The sequence below is a fragment of the Drosophila miranda genome, chromosome XR (assembly GCF_003369915.1).
Source record: "Drosophila miranda strain MSH22 chromosome XR, D.miranda_PacBio2.1, whole genome shotgun sequence".
NCBI lineage: Eukaryota > Metazoa > Arthropoda > Insecta > Diptera > Drosophilidae > Drosophila > Drosophila miranda.
The window spans coordinates 1,083,978-1,107,351 of NC_046674.1; the positions used below are offsets into that span (position 1 = coordinate 1,083,978).

The 23,374-nt window shown below is 43.3% G+C and overlaps 1 protein-coding gene across 6 annotated transcripts; it reads right to left on the bottom strand.

The window, feature by feature from the left end:
* LOC108152263 (translational regulator orb2-like) lies at positions 1-23,270 on the bottom strand. 6 transcript variants are annotated; one of them, XM_017281475.2, is made up of 13 exons: positions 22,274-22,593; positions 21,886-22,202; positions 18,987-19,094; positions 18,503-18,897; positions 17,613-17,674; positions 3,155-4,693; positions 2,880-3,090; positions 2,549-2,815; positions 2,260-2,484; positions 2,093-2,164; positions 1,815-2,003; positions 1,350-1,750; positions 1-1,283 (listed from the first exon to the last, which is right to left on the bottom strand). In XM_017281475.2, exons 3-13 carry the CDS (start codon positions 19,009-19,011, stop codon positions 857-859), a joined length of 3,813 nt encoding a protein of 1,270 aa, XP_017136964.1. In that variant the 5' UTR covers positions 19,012-19,094; positions 21,886-22,202; positions 22,274-22,593; the 3' UTR covers positions 1-856. The 6 variants fall into 6 exon arrangements, with proteins under 6 accessions (XP_017136964.1, XP_017136962.1, XP_017136961.1 ...); XM_017281473.2 differs by lacking the exons at positions 21,886-22,202; positions 22,274-22,593 and adding an exon at positions 22,939-23,270; XM_017281472.2 differs by lacking the exon at positions 21,886-22,202 and having other exon boundaries at positions 22,274-22,591.
* Positions 23,271-23,374: the final 104 nt, after the last annotated feature.

Sequence of the window (23,374 nt, forward strand, 5' to 3'; positions counted from 1 at the left end):
TTTTGCTTTCGTTTATTTATGTAAAAGATATGCACATAGATACATAAATGTATTTAGTGCATATACAAAAATTATTTAGTTTAAGTTTGTTTTTTGTTCATTTTGTAAATGATATTTCGAAGTTTTTCAATTGGAACCATTGCAAATAGTTTTGTTTCTCATTTGGCAAACGGAAGTACGGATAAGTTCCTGCTTAAGAGTAAATATGCTTATTTGCAGTTGAAACGCTTTAAGTACATATAACGATTGATGAAAAATGAGACCATACACCGGAAAAAAATCGATTATTATTTAAAATTCACACCCATACTTAGAAGTCTAGTTGAAATACAATATGTTTGTATATATGTATGCATGCATGTAGTTTTGTTAGTTATGGATCTAGTATATGCCTGCATTATGCTATTGGAATTCATGTCTTGTCGACCTCACAGAGCGGCTGTTAAAGCGCAAGTCACAAACCTGCGACTTGGCTAATGTTATTGCAAATAATTGTACGATTAGTTGTATAGATACACAAACTTAGATTCCTAGAATACTAGTACTATCGATTTTTATTTGGATTGTTTTGGAGTGTGAAACGAATGTATTCAATATAAGCGTTTTATGACTTGTCATTCCCAAAATCCAAGTTCCAAATTCCTAATTCAAAATTCCAAATTTCCAAAGACCTTTTCTGCTGTTCATCGTCTTCCGGCTCTTAATGGCTAAGTACTCGTGGTGGGCGCCAGAGAGATCTCGGTTCTAAGCTAAGCTTTATGCTAATCTCGGAACTAAGATATAATGTGGAAAATGGTGCACACACTTTGTGTTAAATTCAGCTGATACTATCAAATGGTAATCTCCTTTTTGGTATTTAGTTGGGCGAAGCCGGCGACTCGTCCTCGTAGCTGGGTTTGGCCAGGAAGGGTATGTTAAAGTCCACCATATTCGGGTAGACCAAAAATTTGTTGACAGCCTCGCACAGCTTGCTCTCAATGACATTGGTAACAATGGACCAGTCGACGGACTTGTCGCCCACTTGGGGCTTGGTTGATATCCACAGGCGAGGTGGGCCTCGGAAGCACACCCACACCCGATCGGAGGGCGGGGGCGGTATGTTGATTGTCCCACGAGCCACCATACCCTTGAGATCTACGCGCAGTGTGATGTTGGCATTCATGTTCTCCATGGCTCTCTGTACGTACGGCAGCTCGGTGGCATACTGGAACAGATTTGAGGCAGCTATGCGGTCGACGATCTTGAAGATGCGTCGTGCGTTCCCCGGCGAGTTTTGGAAGAACCTGACACAATCGAAGAGGGAGGGGATATCAGCAGGAATTCAGCCACCATAGAGGAGGAAAACTTACTCAGTCCCGGACGCAGTCTCAGTAGCGGCGCCCGTCGGTGGGCTTTCACTTTCGGTGGAGGAGCCCCCAGTGCTCTCGCCATCGCTGTCGTAGATGGCACTCCTGCTGTCTATCGGTATGTCATCGTCACCCAGATTGCGCGGATACTGAGGTAGATCTGGCTGCGCCGATGTGCTGGGACCGCTTTCAGCTCCCATTGGCGAGGCCTTGGTCTTGGCGCGGATGCGCAGCAAATTGAGCTTGGTGGTCACCGTGATGTGAGCCAGTCCTTCGTAGGTGAGGTCCGCATCCACCCACACACCGCGCTCGTCCAGCATAGGCTGGGAGACGCGATGGCACAGCATGGGCGAATCGCCCATATAGATGTTCGTTATGATCACCTCCTCCATAAAGCTGGGCAACTGTGGGAGAAATCGCAACCATGAATACGATTCTATAGTTGATTCTTCGACTTATTGCACTTACCTTAATGGAGTTGAGCTTCTTCTGCATAAATTCCTTTATCCTCTCCTGGAGCTTCGCGTCGTGCAGCATGCTAAAGAGACAGCGCCCCATGAGGACATTGGCCCAGACAATGCTGCCGGAGGGCCCCAGAAACAGTGACTGGTCGACGCCCTTCCATAGCTCATCTTCCTGGCGCTTGGCGCGGCGATTCTAGGTAGAAATTTTTCTCATTATTTAGTTTCAAAAACTCTTCGCACATTCAAACGTAAATTGGAAGAAAATTAAGCCAAGAAACATACTTTCTTTTTTTCTGAGCCGTTCTCGCGGCGGGCAGTTTTGGTCACTGGGATCTGGGTCTGTCGGCAAGCTTTCTACATGGATCGATGCGAAACAAATACAAATAAAATCATAAAAACCGAAAGAGAAAACTACAACTGAAAAATTGCAGAGTGAGAAGGTGCCGCACCTGGTAGCCGGCCATGAAACGGACATAGTCCGCTGGATTTCTAGCCACATCGGAACTCATGATCATTCCCTCGAATTGCTCCTCCTTCGGCGTCTCGGGAAGTAAATCATCCGCGGTTATCTCATCGAACTCTACATCGGGCGTCTGCTGACCGTCATTCACATTCGAGGCAAACGACACATCGCCCAAGCTCCGATCATCGCTCTGATTATCCTTCGGGCGCGCCTATGGGTAAGCAAAGTATTAACGACTGGGATCTCGGTAAAACCCGAGGCAGCTGCTTATTCACCTTGAGTCCACCCATAGCGCCTACCATGCGGACTGCCTGCCTGGCGGCGGCCATCTGCAGATCTGTGTCCTCCACAAAACGTGCCATCGGCACATGCAAGTCCTGCTCATGGACGCGCCCCTTGCTGGCGGCGATGAAGCGGCGATACCAGTCCTCCTTCTCCCGATCACAGCGCGTGAAGAGCAGCAGGCGAACCTCATCGCCACAGGGCACCGTGATGTCGTTGAGCTCCGTGTCCGGATTCACATTGTTCCGTAGTTGTTGCAACTGTAAGTAAGGACAAGTTAGAGCCGTGATCTCCACAGTTCGAGTTCAATTGATTGCATCTTACGTCGCCTTGCATTACAGTGGCTGCAAAATCCTGTTTTTCCTGATCCTCGTAAGGGGGCGTGGAGCCAGGGGCAAAGGTTAGTGATGTACGGGCCTCATTGGACTCCAGCCTGAGCGTTGAATCCGACAGAGATTCAGTTGAGAGACGAGCCGTGGGTGAATCGCTGGTGTTCTTGATGATCAGCTGGATGGGATACTTGCGATTGAAGAAGCTGAAAAGGAAGAAAATTAAATAAGAGTGTTGAAGAGGGTCCTTCTCAAGGATCAGCTACTGACCGCTTCTTGGCCAGGCCCAGGGGCAGCAGCTCAATGCGGCAGTCCCTCAGATCGTAGGAGCGATGATCGGTGAAGAGGATCTTCTTCCGATCGATGGGCTGCTCGTTCCACATGGAGCGCTTGGGTATCCTCGCTTGGGTGCCGGACATCTTCAGGATGCAGCCATCTAGTCGCACATAGATGGATCGCGTCATGTGGAAGGAGAAGGTGAGCGGATCGTAGCTGTCTAGCTCGTTCATCCAGCCCGAGTAGGTCTTGATCGTCTTGTGCTCCTCCGCCGAGGGGATCTTACAGATTGGCATGGCCTCGTAGTTCGGTATCCTGAACTTCACCCTTTCCGGATGCGTGGACAGCATGAAGTGTTCAAAGACCCAGCGCAGGTGTTTGCCGCAGGAGTCTATCAGTGCGATGAACAGCATTGTGGCGAAGACGCCGCGTAGGAAGTCCTGCATCGGCAGGATCATCAGCACCACGATGGAGGCCCCCAGCGCTATGGGTGTGGCAATGGATGACACCGTTCCGCGATGCCTACGCCAGCCGCTGAGGCTGACATTGCTTCCTCTGGACAAGAAGCTGAACCACGACATTGACTCTGGACTATCGGGAGGCCTTTCGTCAAAGGACACTGTGGCTTCGGGTGAAGCAAAAGGTAGGGTGAAACTTGCACGTGGATCTGCCTCATCCCCCTTACTTCCGCCATCCCTGTCATCCGCAGGCCCCATCTCTGGCCACTCGACCGGAAAACCTGCTTGTTTGTTCGCCATGGGTATCATATCCTCCAGGACCTCAACTCCAGACTCAATCTCCACATCCTTGCGGGCCAGCAGGATGCTCCGTTTCTTTACCTTGCCACTGGCAATGGGAATCTCCGCGGAGGCACCTGCCGCCTGCTGGAGGGTCGATGGCTCGCTGCCCACATCGACCACATTGCGCCTGCGCAGAAAGCCGCTGCGCAACGAACCGGACGGCGCACTGGGGCTGTGGCTGATGTCCTTCTTGCTCATGGCTGCCGCCTGGTGCTTGGCCTTCACCTTGGACTTGATGTGGGCCAGGCCGCGGCGCAGGCGGGAACGTTCTGCACCAGCTATGGGTACGGCTGCGGCAGCTGCAACGTCGCCGCTGCCCAGGCTGCTGCTGTCGTGCTGCAGCTGCTCGGCCTCCGCATCCGAATCGGAGTTCTGCTGGTGGTGCTGCTTATGATCCGGGTCCAGAGGCAGATCTTCGCTGAGCGATGGAATGCACTCGGTGTCCGAGTCGGGCTCGGTGGGGCTCCAGCCAATGGACGGTGGGTCAGCCACAATAATTGGAATCGCTGGAATGGCTGTTGAATGGTGCGACGGATGCTTGGACGACTTGATTTCCTCAAGGGTTTGTGTGACCTTGCCCTTGATCAGCTTCCAGGTGCCCACTCCCCCACTGGTGTCTACGGTCGGTCCTCCGACGCCGCCTCCGCCTCCGCTGCTGATGCCTGCGGCGGTTAGAGCGGCTATCAGATTGGGGCCGCTGGACGTGGGTGAGACGCCTTCAATGCTGCCTGATCTGAAATTTTAAATTTGTATTTCATTTTTAAAACAGTTATCTTTGCCGTTAGACTATTCAACAACCATGGCCCAGAAAAGTATGCTATTGATAATATAGGATTGACGGTATCTACGTTACTCTGAGATCCGTACTCCATCACAGTACATTCGTCTCTTCCATGCTGCTTCCTCTGTATTTCCCACCGAAAAACCAAGGAACCAGTAATCTTAGAGATATGGGTGGCTATCGTCTAACACTCTTTCTTATATGTATGTACATATGTATCCCCGAATAAAAGATCTTGGTTGTTTTATTATTCCAGAAAAAGTATTTGTTTTTTTGTTTTATTTATTTGAATGAAGATATATGTTTGTTTGCCATTTTGTTGTTTGTTTTTGTTTTTGTTTTTGTTTTACTTGCTCCATAACCTCATATCCTCAGTGTCAGGGTGTGTGTGTGTGTGTGTGTGTCGGTGTGTCGGTGTGTCGGTGTGTTGTTGTGTCGGTCGGGGGGGTGTGGGTTTCTTCATATCTATTTTGCTTGAGTACAAACGCCGATTGTTGGATGCTCTTTCTGTGTGTGTTCCCCTTCGGGGGTTGGGGTTCGGTTCGGTTCGGTTCGGTTCGGTTCGGTTCGGTTCGGGGAGGGCTCTTAAGAAAATGATTTTGCATTGAATATATTCTTTGTATATAGTATAATCGTATATGTATATTTCCTTCATTACGGTTTTACGCACTCGCTTACGCATACGTTTTTAATTAAATTGTTTCATATTTGGTTTTTGCGTTTCTTTATTTTCTGTTTCTTCGAAGTATTTGCATTGAAGTACTGTTGATATTATAGTTTTCTATTACAGTTTCAATTTTTAGAGAATTTTTTATGAGGGGCGGACTGGGAGAGAGCTTCTTGCATATGTGTTTAATATATATATATTAATTTTGGTAATTCGTTCATTGATTTTTCCCTCTATTTACTTTACGTTAGTACATATGTATGTTTTATCTATCGTCTGTTATGGGTCTGGGGGGCGGACAGCGGGGAGGGGGGGCTTATAACATTTCTCTCAACATTTGTTCTGTTATTTAAATTGAAAAACGTCTGGAGCAGAAACACGCATGGAAATCGAAATGGTTTATAGGATTTCTCCACTTTAATCTGTTCTTCTGTTGGGTCTTTAGAAAACTACAAATGTTACTTTTTTGTTTTGTTTTGTTTGGTTTTGTTTGGTTTTGTTCTTAATTTGTTTTCAACTTTAATTTTGTAAAAATTAAAAAATTACGTTTATTGAAAATGACTATAAAATATGGAATATTTCGCTAGTTTCTGGTTTTCTTTTCATACGCTTCATACAGATTACGTGTCTATATATATGTGTATATATATTTATTTGATTTACTATATAGTTTTCATATCTGCCAACTTGTTTTTGTTTTCCGTTTACTATTTATGTATGTGTATATGGTTTTGTTTTTGTTTTTGTTTTTTTTTCGGATTTTGTAGTTTTTTTTGTTTCACTTGTATAATGCTAAAAAATTATATGCCTTTGCTTGGATTCATTTTTGTTTCTTTTCTGAATATTTTGCTAAAAGGAATTCATTAGTAAGGGCGCTCAATTTCAGTTTATTTGAAGTAATAAACCTTAAATATTGTACATGTACATATGTATGTGTGTGTGTGTGTGTGTGTGTAATGTGTCAAGTGTAGATCTATACAATATACGATCGTATGTGTGTATGTATTATCGCGTCTGCCATTCCGCGGCACAGGCGAAAAAGACAAATTAAAATGGAAGTGCGGGTGCCGACACGATACGATACGATACGATACGATCCGATACGACTCCCGCTTTACAGGCTACAATTTCTCAATTTAATGATTCATAAAATTCTTTAATTATGTTTAAAAGGTACCAAATGTTGTGAGTGTTTAATATTCTTTAATAACCTTGTCTTTTGCAATGTTTTCTTCTTTATATGTACTATTTTTTACGGCGACCTAAGCTTTGATCCAATTAGCATGAAATGGAAATCGAATTCATTTCTCTTTAAGGGGGGACTTGGGGGCTGATGCTAAAAAATTTACTATTTAAAACGCGTTTGGTTTACATTTCTTGTTTCGCTAACTACAAACCATACACTGTACAAAAATTGTGCTATGAAAATACTCAAAAAATAATTTAATTTTTCGCTCTCTCTCTCACATTGTGTCTCTCCCTGTCTTTCTACATTTTTCGCTTCTGTTCACAATCAATCAATCCGAAATGAAGAGTATTTCCAACTTCCCTTAGAAGAGATTCCTCAAATGCGGCCTAGGATTGGATAATGCACTACGCAGGGCTGGATCTACATATTGTATCAAGTGTGTAAGTGTTCTCTATATTTGATTTAGTTATTTTAGCATTTATTTGAAGCAATTTCTCGTTTTCATGTTTTCGTATTATTTTTCTTTCAAAAATATTCACTGCTTACGTTTTTTTAAATTTCATCAATTGTACTACATGTAAATTTCATATAATTATTTATAGGTTTTAGTTTTTTAGTTTTATGCTTGGTATTTTTCGTATAAAAAACACATATTGACCAATTTGTTGTTGTTTAGATGTTCAGTAAACGTATTTAGATTTTTAATAAGTTCGAATTCAATACTTTTCCTTTTTCAGAGTCTTTCGTATCGTTTAAGTATTTCAATATATGTACTAACAGTTTTTTTTTCTTTTTCTTTTATATTTTGTGGTTCAGCTAAGTTAAAAGTATTTTATTTACATTTTTATATCAAAAAAGTCCATACAAGATATATATATAAAAATAAATAAAACACAATTTACGTTATGTCCGTTTATTAATTGCAAAAACGTTATTTTTTTTGTTTTTTTTTTGTTTTGTCCTATTTTTTTCTGTTGTATAAATTGTATATATCAAATATTGTTTTATTTTTTATATATTTTTTGTTTTTGTTTTTTGTCGTACTTTATTCATAATATGTATATGTATAAAAAAGAATTAAACAAAGTATAAAAATGTCTCAACGTTAAATCTACCAGGAAACTCTACTTGCAACTACAAAACATACAAAAATATATATTAAGAATTAGGCATAAAAAATATTCATATACTCGTATATAGGATGCCATATATGACGGCATAACACTAGGATCCATATCAAAAACAACATAAACATTGATCTATAACAAGATTCTCTATCGAACTAAAAGCTCGGAAATGGGATAAACTAAATGTCTTTGACTAATCATCTTCGCTTCTTGGAATTCGCTCGAGGGAACAGACCAACAGATCACAAGATCAAAGCTGAAACCCAATACAAAACAACACTGAACCGATTCTTAACTCTATACTATATAGTGCTATAGTGTACAAAATAGCACGCTACTCAAGATTTCAGATTCCAGATATCCATTCCCAATTGCAGCGAAAAACATTGAGCGGGGTTCCTCTCTCTCTCCTCTCTCTCTCTCTCTCTCTCTCTCACTCTCTATCGACTTTCGTTTTGGTATATAGTAAAATATTTGTTTGATAAGTTACAGCTTTGATAGCATATTTAAATCGGATTTTTGTTTCTTTCGTTTTTTGTAACATTTTAAACAGTTAAAGTATAAGGTATATGTTTATATAAAAGTATAAAAATCTATAAAATATTGAATTTGACTACATTTAAATAAAAAACATCATCATTACACGCAGTTTTTGTTTTTTCATTACAGCTTACCGATTACCGTAACCGTTTCAGTTTTCGCTTCCGCTTTGTAACAGATTTTGCCTTTTTAAGAGACTAGCATTTCATTACTTTGAAAGTTTTAGAACAACGCATTTGTTTAAATATTTGCACAAAATGTATTACACTACATAGAGCAGGCGCCTGCCGTTATACTCGTCGTATTTGATAATATTTAATTGGTTTACCTTCGATTTCTTTTTTTGTTTTTTGGTTTGTTTTTTTTTTTTGTTTGTTTTTTGGTGTAGATTCTTTTGCTTTTTTAATACACATTATTTGGTAGTTATTACAAAAAATACAAATTAAAACAAACGAACGCTCAAGTCCTCTAATTATGTAGTTTAAAAAATATATACATATATAGTATATATATTATATATGATACATACATACATACATATGTCGTAGTTTAATTGTAATATAAAAATTCTAGAAAAATTGCTATTAATTTGTTGTTGTTGTTGTTTTAGTTTTCCTTTTCAAACTTGAGTTACAACTTTTGCATGACTTGAATTTTATTTGTATTTTTATTTGGTTTTAATTTTTGTTGTTTTTTCGTTTTGTAAAGAAAGCGCGAGCAAAAATTTGCTAATAGATTTGACTATCATATAATAATATATATGTATTTATGTATATATATCAGATACACATATGCGAATATGCACGTTTAAAAGTCCAAAGCAGCTTGGGCTTTCGTTCCTTCTTTCCTGTCGTCTTGTCGTCTTCTCGTCCTTCCATCCTACCTTCTGTGTTCTTGGTTTGTCTCAAATTTCGAATTCTTGAATTAGTTTCGTAGTACTTTTTGTTGGTAGTATAGAAAAAATATCGTATTTCGTATTGTTTCTCCCGTTCTCTTCTCTTCTCTTCACCGTTCCTTTCGTTCCGTTCCGCTCTGTTCCGTTCCGTTCCGCACCGTTCCGTTCTGATCAACAACTCGTATAAATTACAAAATAAGTTTGCCTGTTTTCCCCTCATTTTCATTTTTGATAATTATCCACAAGTACTGCACCTATTCTAGATATACCATTTGATTGCGCGTCTAGGATACCGTTAAAGGGAAGAGAGAACTTCTTAAGAACATGTTCGTATTGTACAAAAGAGCAAACCAGCAGGCAAACCAATCTGCATAGCTGCAGTTGAAGTACAGTTTTAGCTTTGGGATCGTTAATATTTAACTATTTCGGTTATACGATTGCACATATCATCATCATCATCGTCATCATATCATATTATATACATATATATATAAATATATATGTATGTACCTATATAGTTGCGTATAATACGTTTGTTTGAATTGTTGTTTATGAGATAGTATTGCACATAAGTTGTATATATGTTTAGATTTAGATTCCTTTAGATGTTTTAGCATTTGTTTCTCTATGTCGCAGCGTTTCAATTGCGTTTTCTTTTCATTTTTAGTATCATCTTTATCTTCATCTTCATCTTCAATCTCCATCGTTATCTTTATCTTCATCATTATTTCTCGTCTTCAGTTACAGATTTGGACTAAACTAATTTCTCGAATAACAATTAGAGTAATAAAAAAAAGTGTATACAAAAAGTTTCTATATAAAAAGTTTGTCTAATACAAGTATTCATAGGGTTAATAATATATGTATGTCATATATCAAAATGGTTTCATACATTGCAGATATATGTTTGTACATATATCTTTCTTCTAGAAATATTTTCTAGTTTTTCTTGCACCTTCTTGTCGCTCCTCTCTCTCGCTCTCTCTGCAACACGCCCAGCAATCAATCGAAGGGTGTACTCGTACTTATAACAACAAAACAATTCGTAAATAAATAAGGCCAAGCGTGACATTAAACAATTCAACAAAATCATAAATAAATCATAATACTGAACACAAGCAATTTTACTCTCCCTCTCTCTCTCTCTTTGGATGGAGAGCATCTAGTTATTAATTATTATTATTATAAAAGTTTTTATTATTATTATTTCGTACAATGCCCAATGGCAAAAATGCAAACAATTTTCAGTTTCAAATTGGTTTAGTGTTTTGTCAGGAGAATATAAGCAACTGTGTCGACTAGTGTAAAATTCTAAATGAGCCTATATGATAGGTTCGGTCGGGGTCCTTTTCAAAACAGTTGCATTAATAAAGGGCCCTAGCATATGTGGACAGGGAGAAGTGTGCGAAAATCGTAGTGTGCACTGGCCACCTGGTAGTAGCTGTCACAAGTGTTTCTCGGGTGTCCCTATGTATTCCTCGTACGATTTTCGCACAACAACAATATTTCAAATGCCGCTATGATTCCGCACAATCAACAACAAGTTCAATATTAAGTGGAGGCTATATGGTGTTCTTTCACCAACTGGGCTGGGCATCCCGCTCTCGGCTGTCTGTTGCAATCGGTTAAAATCGGTTAAAATCGATAACATGAATTCATGAATATTCATAAGAGAAAGTGTAAAATAGTGTAATCGAGTTAATAAGTATGAATAGTGTATTATAAGTGTAGGTCAAAGATCGATAACGCAGAAATTATAATCGAGCATCAGACTTCAGCTCTAAAGCCAAGCTGATGGTGTAGGATTGAGTGTATATAATCGAATTTAAAGTTGGAAAATATCAAGGATATTGAATTGTGTATGATTAGTGTAGGTCAATAATTGCTAGCGAAGCAGCTATAGGTGATAGCGTATAAGTTATTATCGAGAATGAATTGTCCTCCACAACCGGGCCGGGGTCCGCTTTCGGTTGCCCGGCTACCTGATCGTTAACGCAGTCGATACAAAAATCGATAGTGTAATCGAAAGTGTAATGTTTTTTTGGTTTTTGTTTGAAAGTGTTGCCAAAGAAGGGATTTATAGGTGTTAAAAGTGTTGATGAGTATGGAAGAAACTCCTAATTACATCATTCAGGTGTTGGTGCAGCATTTCTTTTGCTTATATTTTCTGTCTAAAGTTAGGAACTTTATGGAAGATTCTCTGACCCAACCATGCTCACTTATCATTTTTGGACTAGCCTCGATTGGCATACAGAAGATGGCCTCTTATGTGGTGGTTTAGGATAACATTATCTACGAGGGGTACACATATATCATATCATATGCCTTATGCGAGGATTTTTGGCTGGCTAAAGGAAGTATCTTGAACATACCCTTTGCATTCTTTGATTTTTGGTGGTCTTTTGTGAGATAAAATGGCAAACTCTACTGGATTCACCGATTTTAAAAAATAATGTACAAAAAATACTGCGTAGGCGTCTATCAAAATGAAAAAATAATATTCCATACAGATACTATAAAATGAGAGAGAGTTAAAAAAAAAAAAAAAATACATATAGCCGATCGCTAAATAAATTAAAACTAAAGCTACTATGTAGGCGAGTGTTACAAGAAATCATTTCTAGACTCTGGCGGCTGTTGCAGTTGCAGTTGCAGGACTGCCTCGTCTCCTCCTGCTAGGCCGATACTAGCCTAGTGGTTGCTTTCTCATTGCTCGTTTGTTTTCTGTCTCGAATCTCGTCCGAAGTCGAGTCTCGTCCTCGCGACTGACAAATGTCTTTTGCGTGTGGGAGTGTGTGTCCACGTGTCTGTGTCTCGTGTGGTGTCTTATATGCTAGTTTACGAATTTCTCCTGCCATTGCTCCTGCGCTTGCATCGGCTCCGCTACAGATGCCATGGCGTATGCATATGCTGATGTGGATGCTGCTCCTGACTCTAGTGTTGCTGTTGGTATTTTCGTTATGGGTCTGGGCACTGCCAGCGCTGCGTCCAACAGGCGGTGTCTCTGCTCTCTCTGTTGGCGTCTCTCGTCGTGCAGCGCGGCCTACCAGCGCCGCCGTTAACACCAGCGAAAAGGCACGGCACGGGGCCGGTCGGCGCCCTCCTTGACCAGAGGCTTGTGATACTCCCTGCCAGGACGGGAGTGGATCACGGCCCAGCAGTGCTCGCAATAGTACTGCAAGCAGGTCACGTTGGCGCAAAAGAAGGGCGCGAACTTGCCGCCGCAGCGCTGGCCCTCGCACTCGTCGCACATCTGGTCGTCGAGGACATAGGGCTTGACCTCCACCCGCTTGTCGATATCACCATGCTGCAGCTGGACGAAGCGTGCCGAGATGGCGGCTATGTAGCTCTGTTGATTGGAGAAGGCCACGCGGCCGGCGCCCTTGGGGTACTTGAGCTCGGGATCGGTGTCGATGCCGGCGTAGCACACACCTCCGTAAAGACGGTCCATGATCATGGCCAGCTCGAAGGCTTTCAGGGGCCGTGGCACGCCGCCCACAAACACCGTCTTGCGAGGGTCCAGCGACATGGTAGCGTCCAGCACGTAGTCTGCATCAGCCAGGCGCCATGGCCGGATCTGCACGGCCTTGTCCTTGATGGTGGGCGAGGAGACGCACAAATAGAGCTTGTCCTCGTCCGTGATGCACGAGTCGATCAGCTGCTGCACACTGCTCTCGTCCTGGAAGAGCAGGAAGGCGTAGCCCTTGGGTGGAAAGTACGACTTGGACTCGGCCTTGTGCGGCCAGTCGACGACCAGCGGTCCGAAGCGCCGGAACGATGTGGTTATCTCATCCTCGTCAATGTCTGGGGGCAGACCGCCCACGAATACCTTCCGCGAGAAGCGGGCCGTGCTATCCCCGGCCCCCTGGCCCCCGTTGCCACCCTGGATGGGCGAGTGGGGCGAGTGCGGAGAGTGGCGCGATGGTGAGCCCATCTTGAGGGCATTCAGATAGGCCGACGGATCGTTGGAGTTGGCCGCTATGGCAATGGCATCTGCCTCGCTCAGGTGCTTGGGCCCCCCCAGCACTCGCATTCTGTCCTGCAGCAGGGCCAGATTGTTGTCCCCGTTGTTGCCCAGCGACATGTTGCGCATATACTCGGTCAGCGTGTTATCCATGCCGCCGCCCCCGCCGCCGCCGCCCCCGCCATGGTGCATCTGTCCATTGGCTGGCATCATGTTGCCATAGCTGTTGCCCAAGTATGGGGCATCTCCGCCACCAGAGGCGCCGGCCGTGGGCATGCCACCGCTACCATTTCCACCGAGACCACCATTGCCAATGGACAGAGTCGGTATGTTCATGTGCCCGCCACCGGACATGCCACCGTCCATCATATGCGATCCAGATCCTCCGTAGATGGCCGTCGGGGAGGTGCCCTTGATGGGGAAGGATATGCTGCGTCTGTACTTGGGCGACACGCCCGACATCTGGAGGGGAATGGGCGAGATTCCACCGCTGCTGCAGCCCGCCTGTGAGCCATTGTAGGGCGATCCGCCGCCGCCACCGCCACCGCCACCGCCGTTGCCTCCACCTGGGGACGAGGGACTGTGGGCTCCTCCATCCCGCAACTGCTGCTGCTGCTGCTGTTGCTGTTGCTGTTGATGATGATGATGCAGTGCACTCAGATTCGGAGATAGCTGCTGCTGGTGCAGTTGCTGCTGCTGCTGTTGTTGTTGTTGCTGCTGGTGGAGGTGCTGCTGCTGGGGCGGCGGCTTGCTGAGATTTAGATTGGGCGGCAGGCCGCTACAACTGCAGGGAAGGACAACAAAGATGAAGAGAGGCTTTTACAACATTGGCAATTTGAATGGATGATGATTGTGGATTTTGTCTGTGATTCGGTTTCGGTTTCGGATTCGGATTCGGATTCGTATTCGGACATCCGATTCCGGATACTACTATGTTTTTGCATTATAAAAAGGAGCAATTGGTCAAAGATTTGCTTCGGTTTTATTTGCTGTTGTTTGGTTAAATACTAAAATGTACAAAAATAATAATGCATTTGTATGTGTGTGTGGGTGTGGGGGTGTGGGGGTGTGTGTGTGTGTGGTGTATGCTTAACCCATTGCCGCCCAGCGTTACAAAAAAATAACGCAAATATTCGAAAGAAATTTTTGATCAACTGATAAGATATTTCGTCTTGCGGGGCTGGACTTCTTAGAAGGCTACAAATATATATGCAGATACTTCACATTCACTCACACACTCACACGCATACACTCGAGAAACGATGAATATTTGCATTATTCTTGGGGGTCTATGTATCTATGTACATATCCACATGCAATGTCTCTGAAAGCTATGCAGGAATAGTATACTGTAATCTTCGATAGGGATTGCTAAAACTATAGTGCATAGCAAAAAACGAATCAACAACGATTGAAATAAATTACTGCTGTTGAAACCATTCAATAGTAATAGCTGTACCTATGCGACTAGGCTCTTCTCTGATAGATCATTCTAAGCCAATACTAATCCTGAATCAAATCTTGAATTGCTCCTTTTTTCTTTTTTTTTTTGTTATTTCTTTATAGGCTCGTAATTATTTATTATATTTTTATAGATTTCTCTCAGATCTGTTGTTGTTGTTGTTGGCGGTTGTGGTGTAGGATTGCTGTTGCTGTGGTAAATGGTGTGGATGGTGGTTTTGGTGGCGGTGGCGGTGGGTGGCAGTGGTGGTGGTATTTTTCATTTTTTTTTTTTTTTTTTTTTTTTTTGGTGGTGACTTGGTTTGTTTTGCTAGATATCCAATCAGAATGAAAATTTAAATTACGCTGGCTTTATTTATTTTTGTATATTTGGCGATTTAGAAGGCAGCTCGATATGGGGCTTATTTTTATTGTTTTTTGTTGTTAGTTTTTGTTTGGCACTGTGCTTGTTTGGTTTCCTTTCGTTTAGGGAATTTTTCAACACTTTCTTGACTGCTGCTGCACTGACACTGGTTTAATGGTTAGTTCTCGAAGGAAACGGCCCAGAAAAACAAACGAAACCGATACAGATACAGATACAGAGATAGAGATAGAGAGAGAGGGAGAGAGAGAGAGAAGACAACAAAAGAAATCATATGCCGACGCGTAAATTGGTGGTGGCACAGTGGGCGGCAAGGGGTTAATAAATATCAAATACATATGTAAATATGTATGTATGATAATAGAAAACTAAACTAGTTCAAATCGTTATGTTGTTGCTGTTGCTGTTGCTGTTGCTGCTGTTGGTGTAATTTTGTGTGCTATTTGTTGGTGTATTGGCACTATCATGCTAATTGATTGAACAACAACAAAAACAGTACAAAAAACTCACTGCATGTCAAACTGTGAGGCCAAGACGCGAGAAGAGACATGAATTTGCATGGAAACTTTTCATTTAAAAATTACAAACACTTTGCCACGCAGATGAGAGGATGGGGCAAGGGTTTTGACTGTTGCTACTTCTGGTGGCTGCTTGCTGGTGGCTGCTTGCTTCCACTGATGCTCATGCCGTTCATGCTGTTCATGATGATGATCATGTTGATGATGAAATGTGTGTGTAACAAACATGTTGGAACGTGTACAAGTGTAAATAGATAAAAAAGCAACCAGCAACCAGCAACAGAGGGGAAAATGGTGGATGGAGCTGTGATGGTGGTGGGGTGGTAATGGTAGTAGTGATGGCAGCAATGGAACCCACCGATGGTGGTGGCTGGTGGCTGGTGTGGTGTGGTTTCGTCTGGCTATGCTTTTGATAAGAGTCGCCCCCTCAGGTAACAAGAGCAACAACAGCAACAGTAACGACAACAACCCTGACAAGAGGCTGGCGATAACGACAGCGGCGTCGGCGACGGCGACGACAGTCGACAGTCGACAGTGTTGAAAAATGCAATTATAGAATGCAATTAGCTCTAGAAACTTAATTAAAAAGGTAACGGAAATGAATCCAGAGAAGGAGAGCGAGACGGGGAAAATGGGAAACGGGAAAAAAGGAACATGAACGAACATGAACGAACATGACAACTGCCACAGGAGCTTAGGGGTTGGAGCCGGGAAGAGCGTATACAAAAAAAAAAAAAAAAACAGAAAAACAAGAAAGAAAAAAATAGGTAAATCTGATTGACACGAGAAATTGAAAATCCGACAGCAAAAAGTCTTTAAGAATACATATAGCGCACTCGTACTCACTCTCGTACTCGCACTCGCACTCACCCTCGTACTTGTACTTGTATCTACCGTACCACACGGCACACGGAAATTAATAAAGCGAATCAGGCGCAATGACGTCAAACGATGGGAGGAGAAGTGGCCGCTCAGCCAGACTAAAGCTCAGGTAGCACCAGCAACAGAGACAGAAACAGAAACAGAACCACAACCAGAGCCAGAGCCAGAACCAGAAATCAAACAGAGCTCTAGACTTGCAGATTTTAATATTTAAAATGAGAAATGGAGAGAAGCCACAAATGAAAATGGAAATGAAATTGGAAATGGAAAGGGGGGAAGCACACTCACAGAAACAAAGCATGGGCGAGACGATGGGCACGTGACGTGACGTTGATGGGACATACCCCACACCCACTAAAAGGAACCACCGCCCACACGGCCAGACGGGGAGGCACTTGAGCTGAAAGTTGCAGACGGACTTGGGCACAACAGGGGGCGGGGAAATGTTGCATGTTTGTAGGTAGCATAAACAAAGCAGGCTGCACTCCACAGATGCTCCACGTAGAACACAACTACAAATGCAGTTCTCGGTGACAAAGCAACAAAAGCAGTCTAGGCCCAGAGCCAGAGCCAGAGCCAGGCTGGAAAGCAGGCAAGTTTACGGCCATTGGCAGCCGAGGCAACGCCGCCGAGAACGCATTAAAAATGCACAAGTGGTGCAGGACTCGTACATAAAAAAAAAAAATAAAAGTAAAAAATCAAAGTCACAAAACTGCAGTAAAGTCATTTTTTAGGTCCAACAACCAACGGTCAACGAACTTCGGGAGAAACATAAAAAAAACTACAGATTGTATGTGGCAGAAGGAAATGCACGAATCGGGGATTGGGGATTGGGGATCGGGGATCAATAAAAGCCAAAACACAGCTTAACATAACCTCCTATCACGAGGAACCCTTTCGGTTGTTGTCCAACACTCTTGGTTAGAGGTACTCCAGCAGATGCCTTGCCAGTAAATGCTTTTGATGTACCAGCTTCTTCTACCTGCGTTTGGCGGCACGAATCACATCAGCAGCAGTTACTGGAATACCACTATTGCACACATATTTGTGTATGCCGTATGTACGAGTATTTATGCATGCAATTTCTATAGATGTGTATGTGTGTGTGTGGCAACAACAAACAACAACAACGATTATGTTAGGGCGTTTTCAACTATTTCTGTTTTGTTTTTTTTTTTTTTGGTTAGTGTACATTTAAGTCCCCGAATACCCCGAAAAAAAGGATAGTGTTGTAAAATGTAAGCTGGTCATGTGGGGAAGCACTCACCTTTTGCGATTGAAGAAGCCACCGCCTTGCATGTAGTTATTGCGCAGATTTACTTCTTCGTTCTGTGGTGCGATGATCGATCCAATGCGGCGACAGGAAAGCGTTCAGAAGGAATGAAAAGAAAGGAAGGGAAGGGAAGAGAAGATAACATTTTGCAACAATGAGTAATATTGCCAAATGATTTTGCAACGAGCACATCTGTTGCAAGTTTTTGGCAACGTTTGCAGCGGTCAAATATTTACGCGGACCCGGTCCCGCAAAAATAGACACAATTTGAATGACAAACACACACTAGTGGGAGCGGGAGCGGGAGCGGGAGAGCGAGCCCGAGCCCGAGCCCGAGCGCACGCTCTCTGCCAACAACAACAGAGCGCGAAAAGAAAAAACTAAATTTTCTGCTCTTTAAAAAGTGAAACCATTACAGTGGCAGAGTGGCAGAGACGTATCAGGGAATAAGTGTACTACTAATTTGGGCAAGCAAATGCTAATTGGCAACTGCCGTACCGCACTGTACTGCACCGTCTCGACAGACGCAAAAACGAATGAAAGAATGAACGAATGAAGGAATGAGCGACGGAACGATCGCTGTGGCGCGTTCTGTATAATTTATGTATAATTGCGATAAATCGGTTCTACGACAAACGCAACGAAATGAATCATAATTTGGGGCTTTGGATTCGGTGATAACAAACGACGGAGCCGAAAACGTAAACAAGAATGAAAGGCACTGTTCTGGGGGGCGAACGTTTAGATACCCTCTGTTTTGTATGGACTATTAATATTATATCTTAATTATTTAGCAATTTATAGGAGGACCTTTCTGTTCAGTAATCAGAGGGATCTGTGACAGGTCAGGGACTGGCCGCTATCATTTATTTAGTGATACTCACGCTAAAGAGAGCCGCCTGCATCTGTTGGTGCGAGGGGCTGCTGGAGAGGGAGTCGCACGTCATCCCGGCGGCATTGAGGCCCATCCCGTTGTTCTTCATGCCCAGCAGCGTGGGCGAGGCATCGCCGCCGCCACTAGCCCCACCGCTGGGACTGTGCTTGTTCTGGTGGAATGACTGTAGGATGTCATCCAGCGACTCGTCGTTGGCATTGAAGCGCACTGTGATCGGCGTGCTGCTGTTGCTCAGGCCGGGCGGCGACTTGGATGATGATGCTGTCGTCATGCCGCCACACGCTGCGTTCGAGGATGTGGGCGATGTGGCTGCGGATGCTGACGCGGATGTCGATCCGGACAGGTTGCTGTTGCTGCCACTGGCACTGCTTGTGGCACTACTGGCTGTGGGGGGTGTGGAGAAGGGACAGGGAGGAGAAACCAGGTCTGCTGTTAGCTGTTTGTCATCCGTCACACTTTCTGGCTTCCCTTACCCTTTGGTAACTTGAGCGAGTCCATGGTGCCCGCACCAATGTGGGTGGTTATACGGCTGCACTTGAGCTGCCCCGGGGGCTGCGCGTCACTTCAGCTGTTGCCTTAGCCTACATAGAAAGTGGGCCAGAGCAGCACGTTGGAATTCCAATTCGGATTGGAATTGGTAAGTGTATATCCATCCAAAAAACATCAATCAGTCGCCAGCCAGCCAGTGTCGGCAAATGAAAAGAGAAATAGAAATAGAAACAGAAACAGAGGAGAGAAGAGAAGAACGTGAGGGAACGTTAGATAAGTGATAAGTTAATCATATTTCTGCTCTGTACAATCGGTTCTTCGAAATGTCAACACGTCAACCGCATCCCTCAAGCCTCTGCCCGAACGTAATTGCGTTTAAAAATAAATAAAAGCATGCGGGGAAGCAGCAGCCGCCCCCGGCAGCACTCCGCTCCTCTAGCCGCCAGGCCACAACAAAAGCAAAAGCAAAAGCAAAAGCTATTTGACATTAATTTTTATTTTCCTATTTTTAAAACCCTTAATATAAGTATTTTACCGCTGACCGTTTGGCCGTCGATGTTTCTTTCTGGTCGCGCCTCCTCTTTGCTGTGCTTTTTCCTCAAGGGTTGCCAAGCACACATTGAAAATATCATTTATTACACATGATATGTAGAATATGCTAATAATAATGGTCAAGATATTCGTACCATATCATTTTTCATATTTCTGATCTATGGGTAGCCCCCAAGTTCTACTTTATCTGATTCATCATCGGGGAACGGGCAATTTTGTTCATGTGACGGACGTGGACGTTGTGTGTTCCTGGTTTCTACGGCCATACAACAAAATTTACTATCTGTTCACGTTCCACTTTATACTTTATATCGGGAACTAGGAGAATGCGACGATAAAATGAGCCATAAAATGTGCAATGCGTATGGGACAAGAGGCAGGGGCAGGGGCAGGGGCAACGGTAACGGCAACAACCACAACAACCATCAATCAATTATTGATAAGCAAAGTGTTACTTTCTGTCTAAACTTTTCTCTTATTTTCTGCCGAATGACTAATAAATATGTACATGTACATATATGGAGATATGGCCAGATAATGGGGCTGGGCAAGCTGTCTAAAATTGTAGCGCAATTCAAGTGAACCAGAAACACCGGACTAACGATGGCGGCGGGGGATTACAATTGATCGCTTTTCCAATTAGAAAAGCCACCCCCGAGGGCAAGCGTTTTTAGTGGGGCTCCAGATGTCGGTCAAACGCTCGTATGTATGCTCCATGCTTTGCCCATTTTGCATACAATATCTAATTTCCCGAGCTCCGCTCCGGTCCGGTTTGGTTCGGTCCGGTCCCGGCCCGTCCCGTCCCCTTCCGTTCGTATACACGCACTTCATTTTGGTTTGCGCGACCGGAAAACGTCCATTGTTCGGAAAGGGGTGGGGTGGGGATGGAATGGACAGTGGGGTGGGGTGGGGGGTTTAATTAGGTAAATGCACAGAGACAACAAAATTGTTGTGCCAATGAAATGGCTCACTCAGGCATGAAAAACTGACCGAAGGTGCCTCTCCGCCCTGCCGCCGCACCCGCTTCTAACAGCCTGACCGCCCAACCACCCACTGCGAAAAACAAAATACCCCAAAAAAAAAGGAAAAACAGGCATGTTCAATACATAATTTTGCCCTACAAACGAGAAGAGAGCGACGCGACCCCCAAAAAAACCGAAGACGAAACGACGACGATGTCGCACAGCAATAACAACAATGACAGTAACGCCCCCATAACACACACACACACACAAACAGACGTGAATACACACATGCATGGACACATACACACACACACACACACTTGAAAAGTAAACAAGTGTGTTGTGCCGCCAAAAGCACAGACAGCTTGGCTCAGCTTCAAGAGAGCGCACGGTAAGCTAGAGATGGGAGGCATAGCGGCTGTCAATGTCACGATTTAATTGGACACAACCTACAAACAATCCCATCAAATGTATCCCTATTGTATTAAAACCAGATACAATGTGCTAGAGATGTGAAATGTTCGGCCTGTCAAAGTCCCGATTAATCTATCGCATCGTTCTGAAGATTAATCTAAAAATAAGCAGTCATTATTCACTGAAAAACGAAAAGCTAAGTAGATAGATAGTCGTGTCGTTAACAAAAAGAAGTTGTACATTTTTAGTACGTACTTCCACAAGCCTACTAGCTAACTAGCATTTTGACATGACTGCGCTTTCTTAAATGTCACTTTTAATAAACACTTTTAGCTGAAAATAAAAAAAAATTCTTCCACACATCACACTTTGTTTCAGACATCCGAAGAACCAAACAATCGCCCATCTCTAGCTGCGCTTTTATTACGCGATGCAGTAGTTCTGGCCGTCTGCCGTCTGTGTCTGTGTGAGTGCAAACAAATTTGGTTGAAAAACTCTTGGCAAATGAAGTTTGTTTGCTGCCTCCACGGTTTTTTTGTGTGTGTGCAGTTCTATTATCACGTCTGCAATTAGACTTAAGTAACTGGGCCAAGTTGCAGCTTTTATCCAGATTTCCACGCTCCCACCCTTGGGAAGGGAAGAGAATTCGGGTTGTGGTTGGGGTGTAGGTAGATTTTTTAGGGGTTTATTGCTGTCTTTGCTTTGCTCAACTGATTCGTTGCCGTTTTGCCAGTTGCCCCAATTTCAATTGGTTACGTACGTACACGTACACGTACACATGAACACACAGACGCACACACACTACGATATCTCTGAGAGATGAAAGCAACCCTGGTTGGGAGCTGCGCGAGTCCGAGAAAAAAGTAGGCCAAATAAGTCCGAATTTAAAATATGATTTTGACAGGTGCAAGAGCTACGCACCGCACCGAAAATTCCGCACTAATAAACTAACCTTTTGTTTTCTTTTTGCGTATTGTTTTTTTTCCTACGTTGGTGCAACCGACACACGATGCACAGCACGAGGGGCAGACGAGATACGAAGGCGTACGAAGATGGACGAAACTTTCAGGTGCAAGTTTTCTTTTCGCGTTGGTATGTGTGTTACATTTCCGGGGGTGCTCTCACACACACCACCAAACACTCGCGAATCTGTGACGTAGATGGAATTGCTATGTGTGTTTTTCTTCTCTGCTATCCTGCTCCCTTTTTTTTGCAACAGCAGCGAAAATTCCTTTGCTTGGGGAAATCCCCTTTACTATTATGCGATGGCTATTTTCGTTATGAATTGAAAATTCGTTGCCTTTAATGCGCAGGATAATATCCCACCTTTTAGCACTTACTTTTCGAAACACTGAAAACGAATTTACACACACGGACACAAACACGTTTCTCAAAAAAAATTTGGAAAAGCACTGTTAAATTTGTAAAAACTTTTAACTATTTACACTAGAATTTCAAGAAAAACTTCCAATTTTTATTTTTCCGAGCTGCTGCTCCGTCCGCTCGCCAGCGAGACGACTGAGATATTGAATTTTTCACTGCTGCCTGCCAGTTAGGTTTGTGTTTTCGTTGCCGTCGTCGTCGTCGTCGCCTACTTTTCCGACCGACACGCACGAGAAAAATCAATCATTTTCAGTTGTTTTGCTTGTTGTTGTTTCGAGCTTTTCCAACAACAACAAGCTGACAGCTGCTCTGGACGCTGCAGTGGCGACGGCGCAGTGTTGCCATGTAAGCGAACTGCTGCATTACAGCAATCGATACATCGATATTTTAAATGCCCGCAATTGGTCCGTCCGCGAAGAAAATAAATAATAAGCTAATGTTGCAACAATAAAAAGCCACCAAAATAATGGTTTACAATTGCAAAATTACTTAGATGTCTTAATTATAAATTACTTGGTTATCTGGCAACCCCACAGCTGTTTGTCGTTGCTGCAACAGCAAAATAAATGCAGGCAAAGAACACAAGCAAGCGAATTGAATTATATAAAACTGAACTACTTACAATATCAACAAAGCAGCTACGTCTCGCAATGGTTTAATGGTACTTTTGTTTATATCAGCCACCAGCAGCTTTTTTGGACACCCGCACACACACTCGCGCTGCGAAACAAACCGAAAACCTATTGCTATTTGCTATTATCTTTTCACGAATTTTTATTGGTTTTTTCTTTTTATTCGAAAAAGAGCACCCACAATATATACGCGCACCCAAAGTCTGTTTCCCCAAAGTGTGGTTTTGTTAAAGATTTTACTAAAATATGTACATTTTTAATTAAGCGAGAACGAGAACAGACGACAAATTCTGAGCACATCCGATGTTGCTGTTCCACAAAACAAAAACGAACAGGTGTGCTTTTTTCTATCGAAACTTGTATGCCCTTTCCGATGATCCATGTACTGCGTGGAGCAGTTTCACCATAAATTGATGGATAAAATTT

Coding starts and splice junctions, on each gene's coding strand:
- LOC108152263 (XM_017281473.2), bottom strand. CDS start 19,011: ATGGACTCGCTCAAGTTACCAAAGG. Junction 2,485..2,548: donor GCGCTATGGGTGGACTCAAG/GTGAATAAGCAG, acceptor GCTTACCCATAG/GCGCGCCCGAAGGATAATCA. Junction 2,004..2,092: donor ACGGCTCAGAAAAAAAGAAA/GTATGTTTCTTG, acceptor ATTTCTACCTAG/AATCGCCGCGCCAAGCGCCA.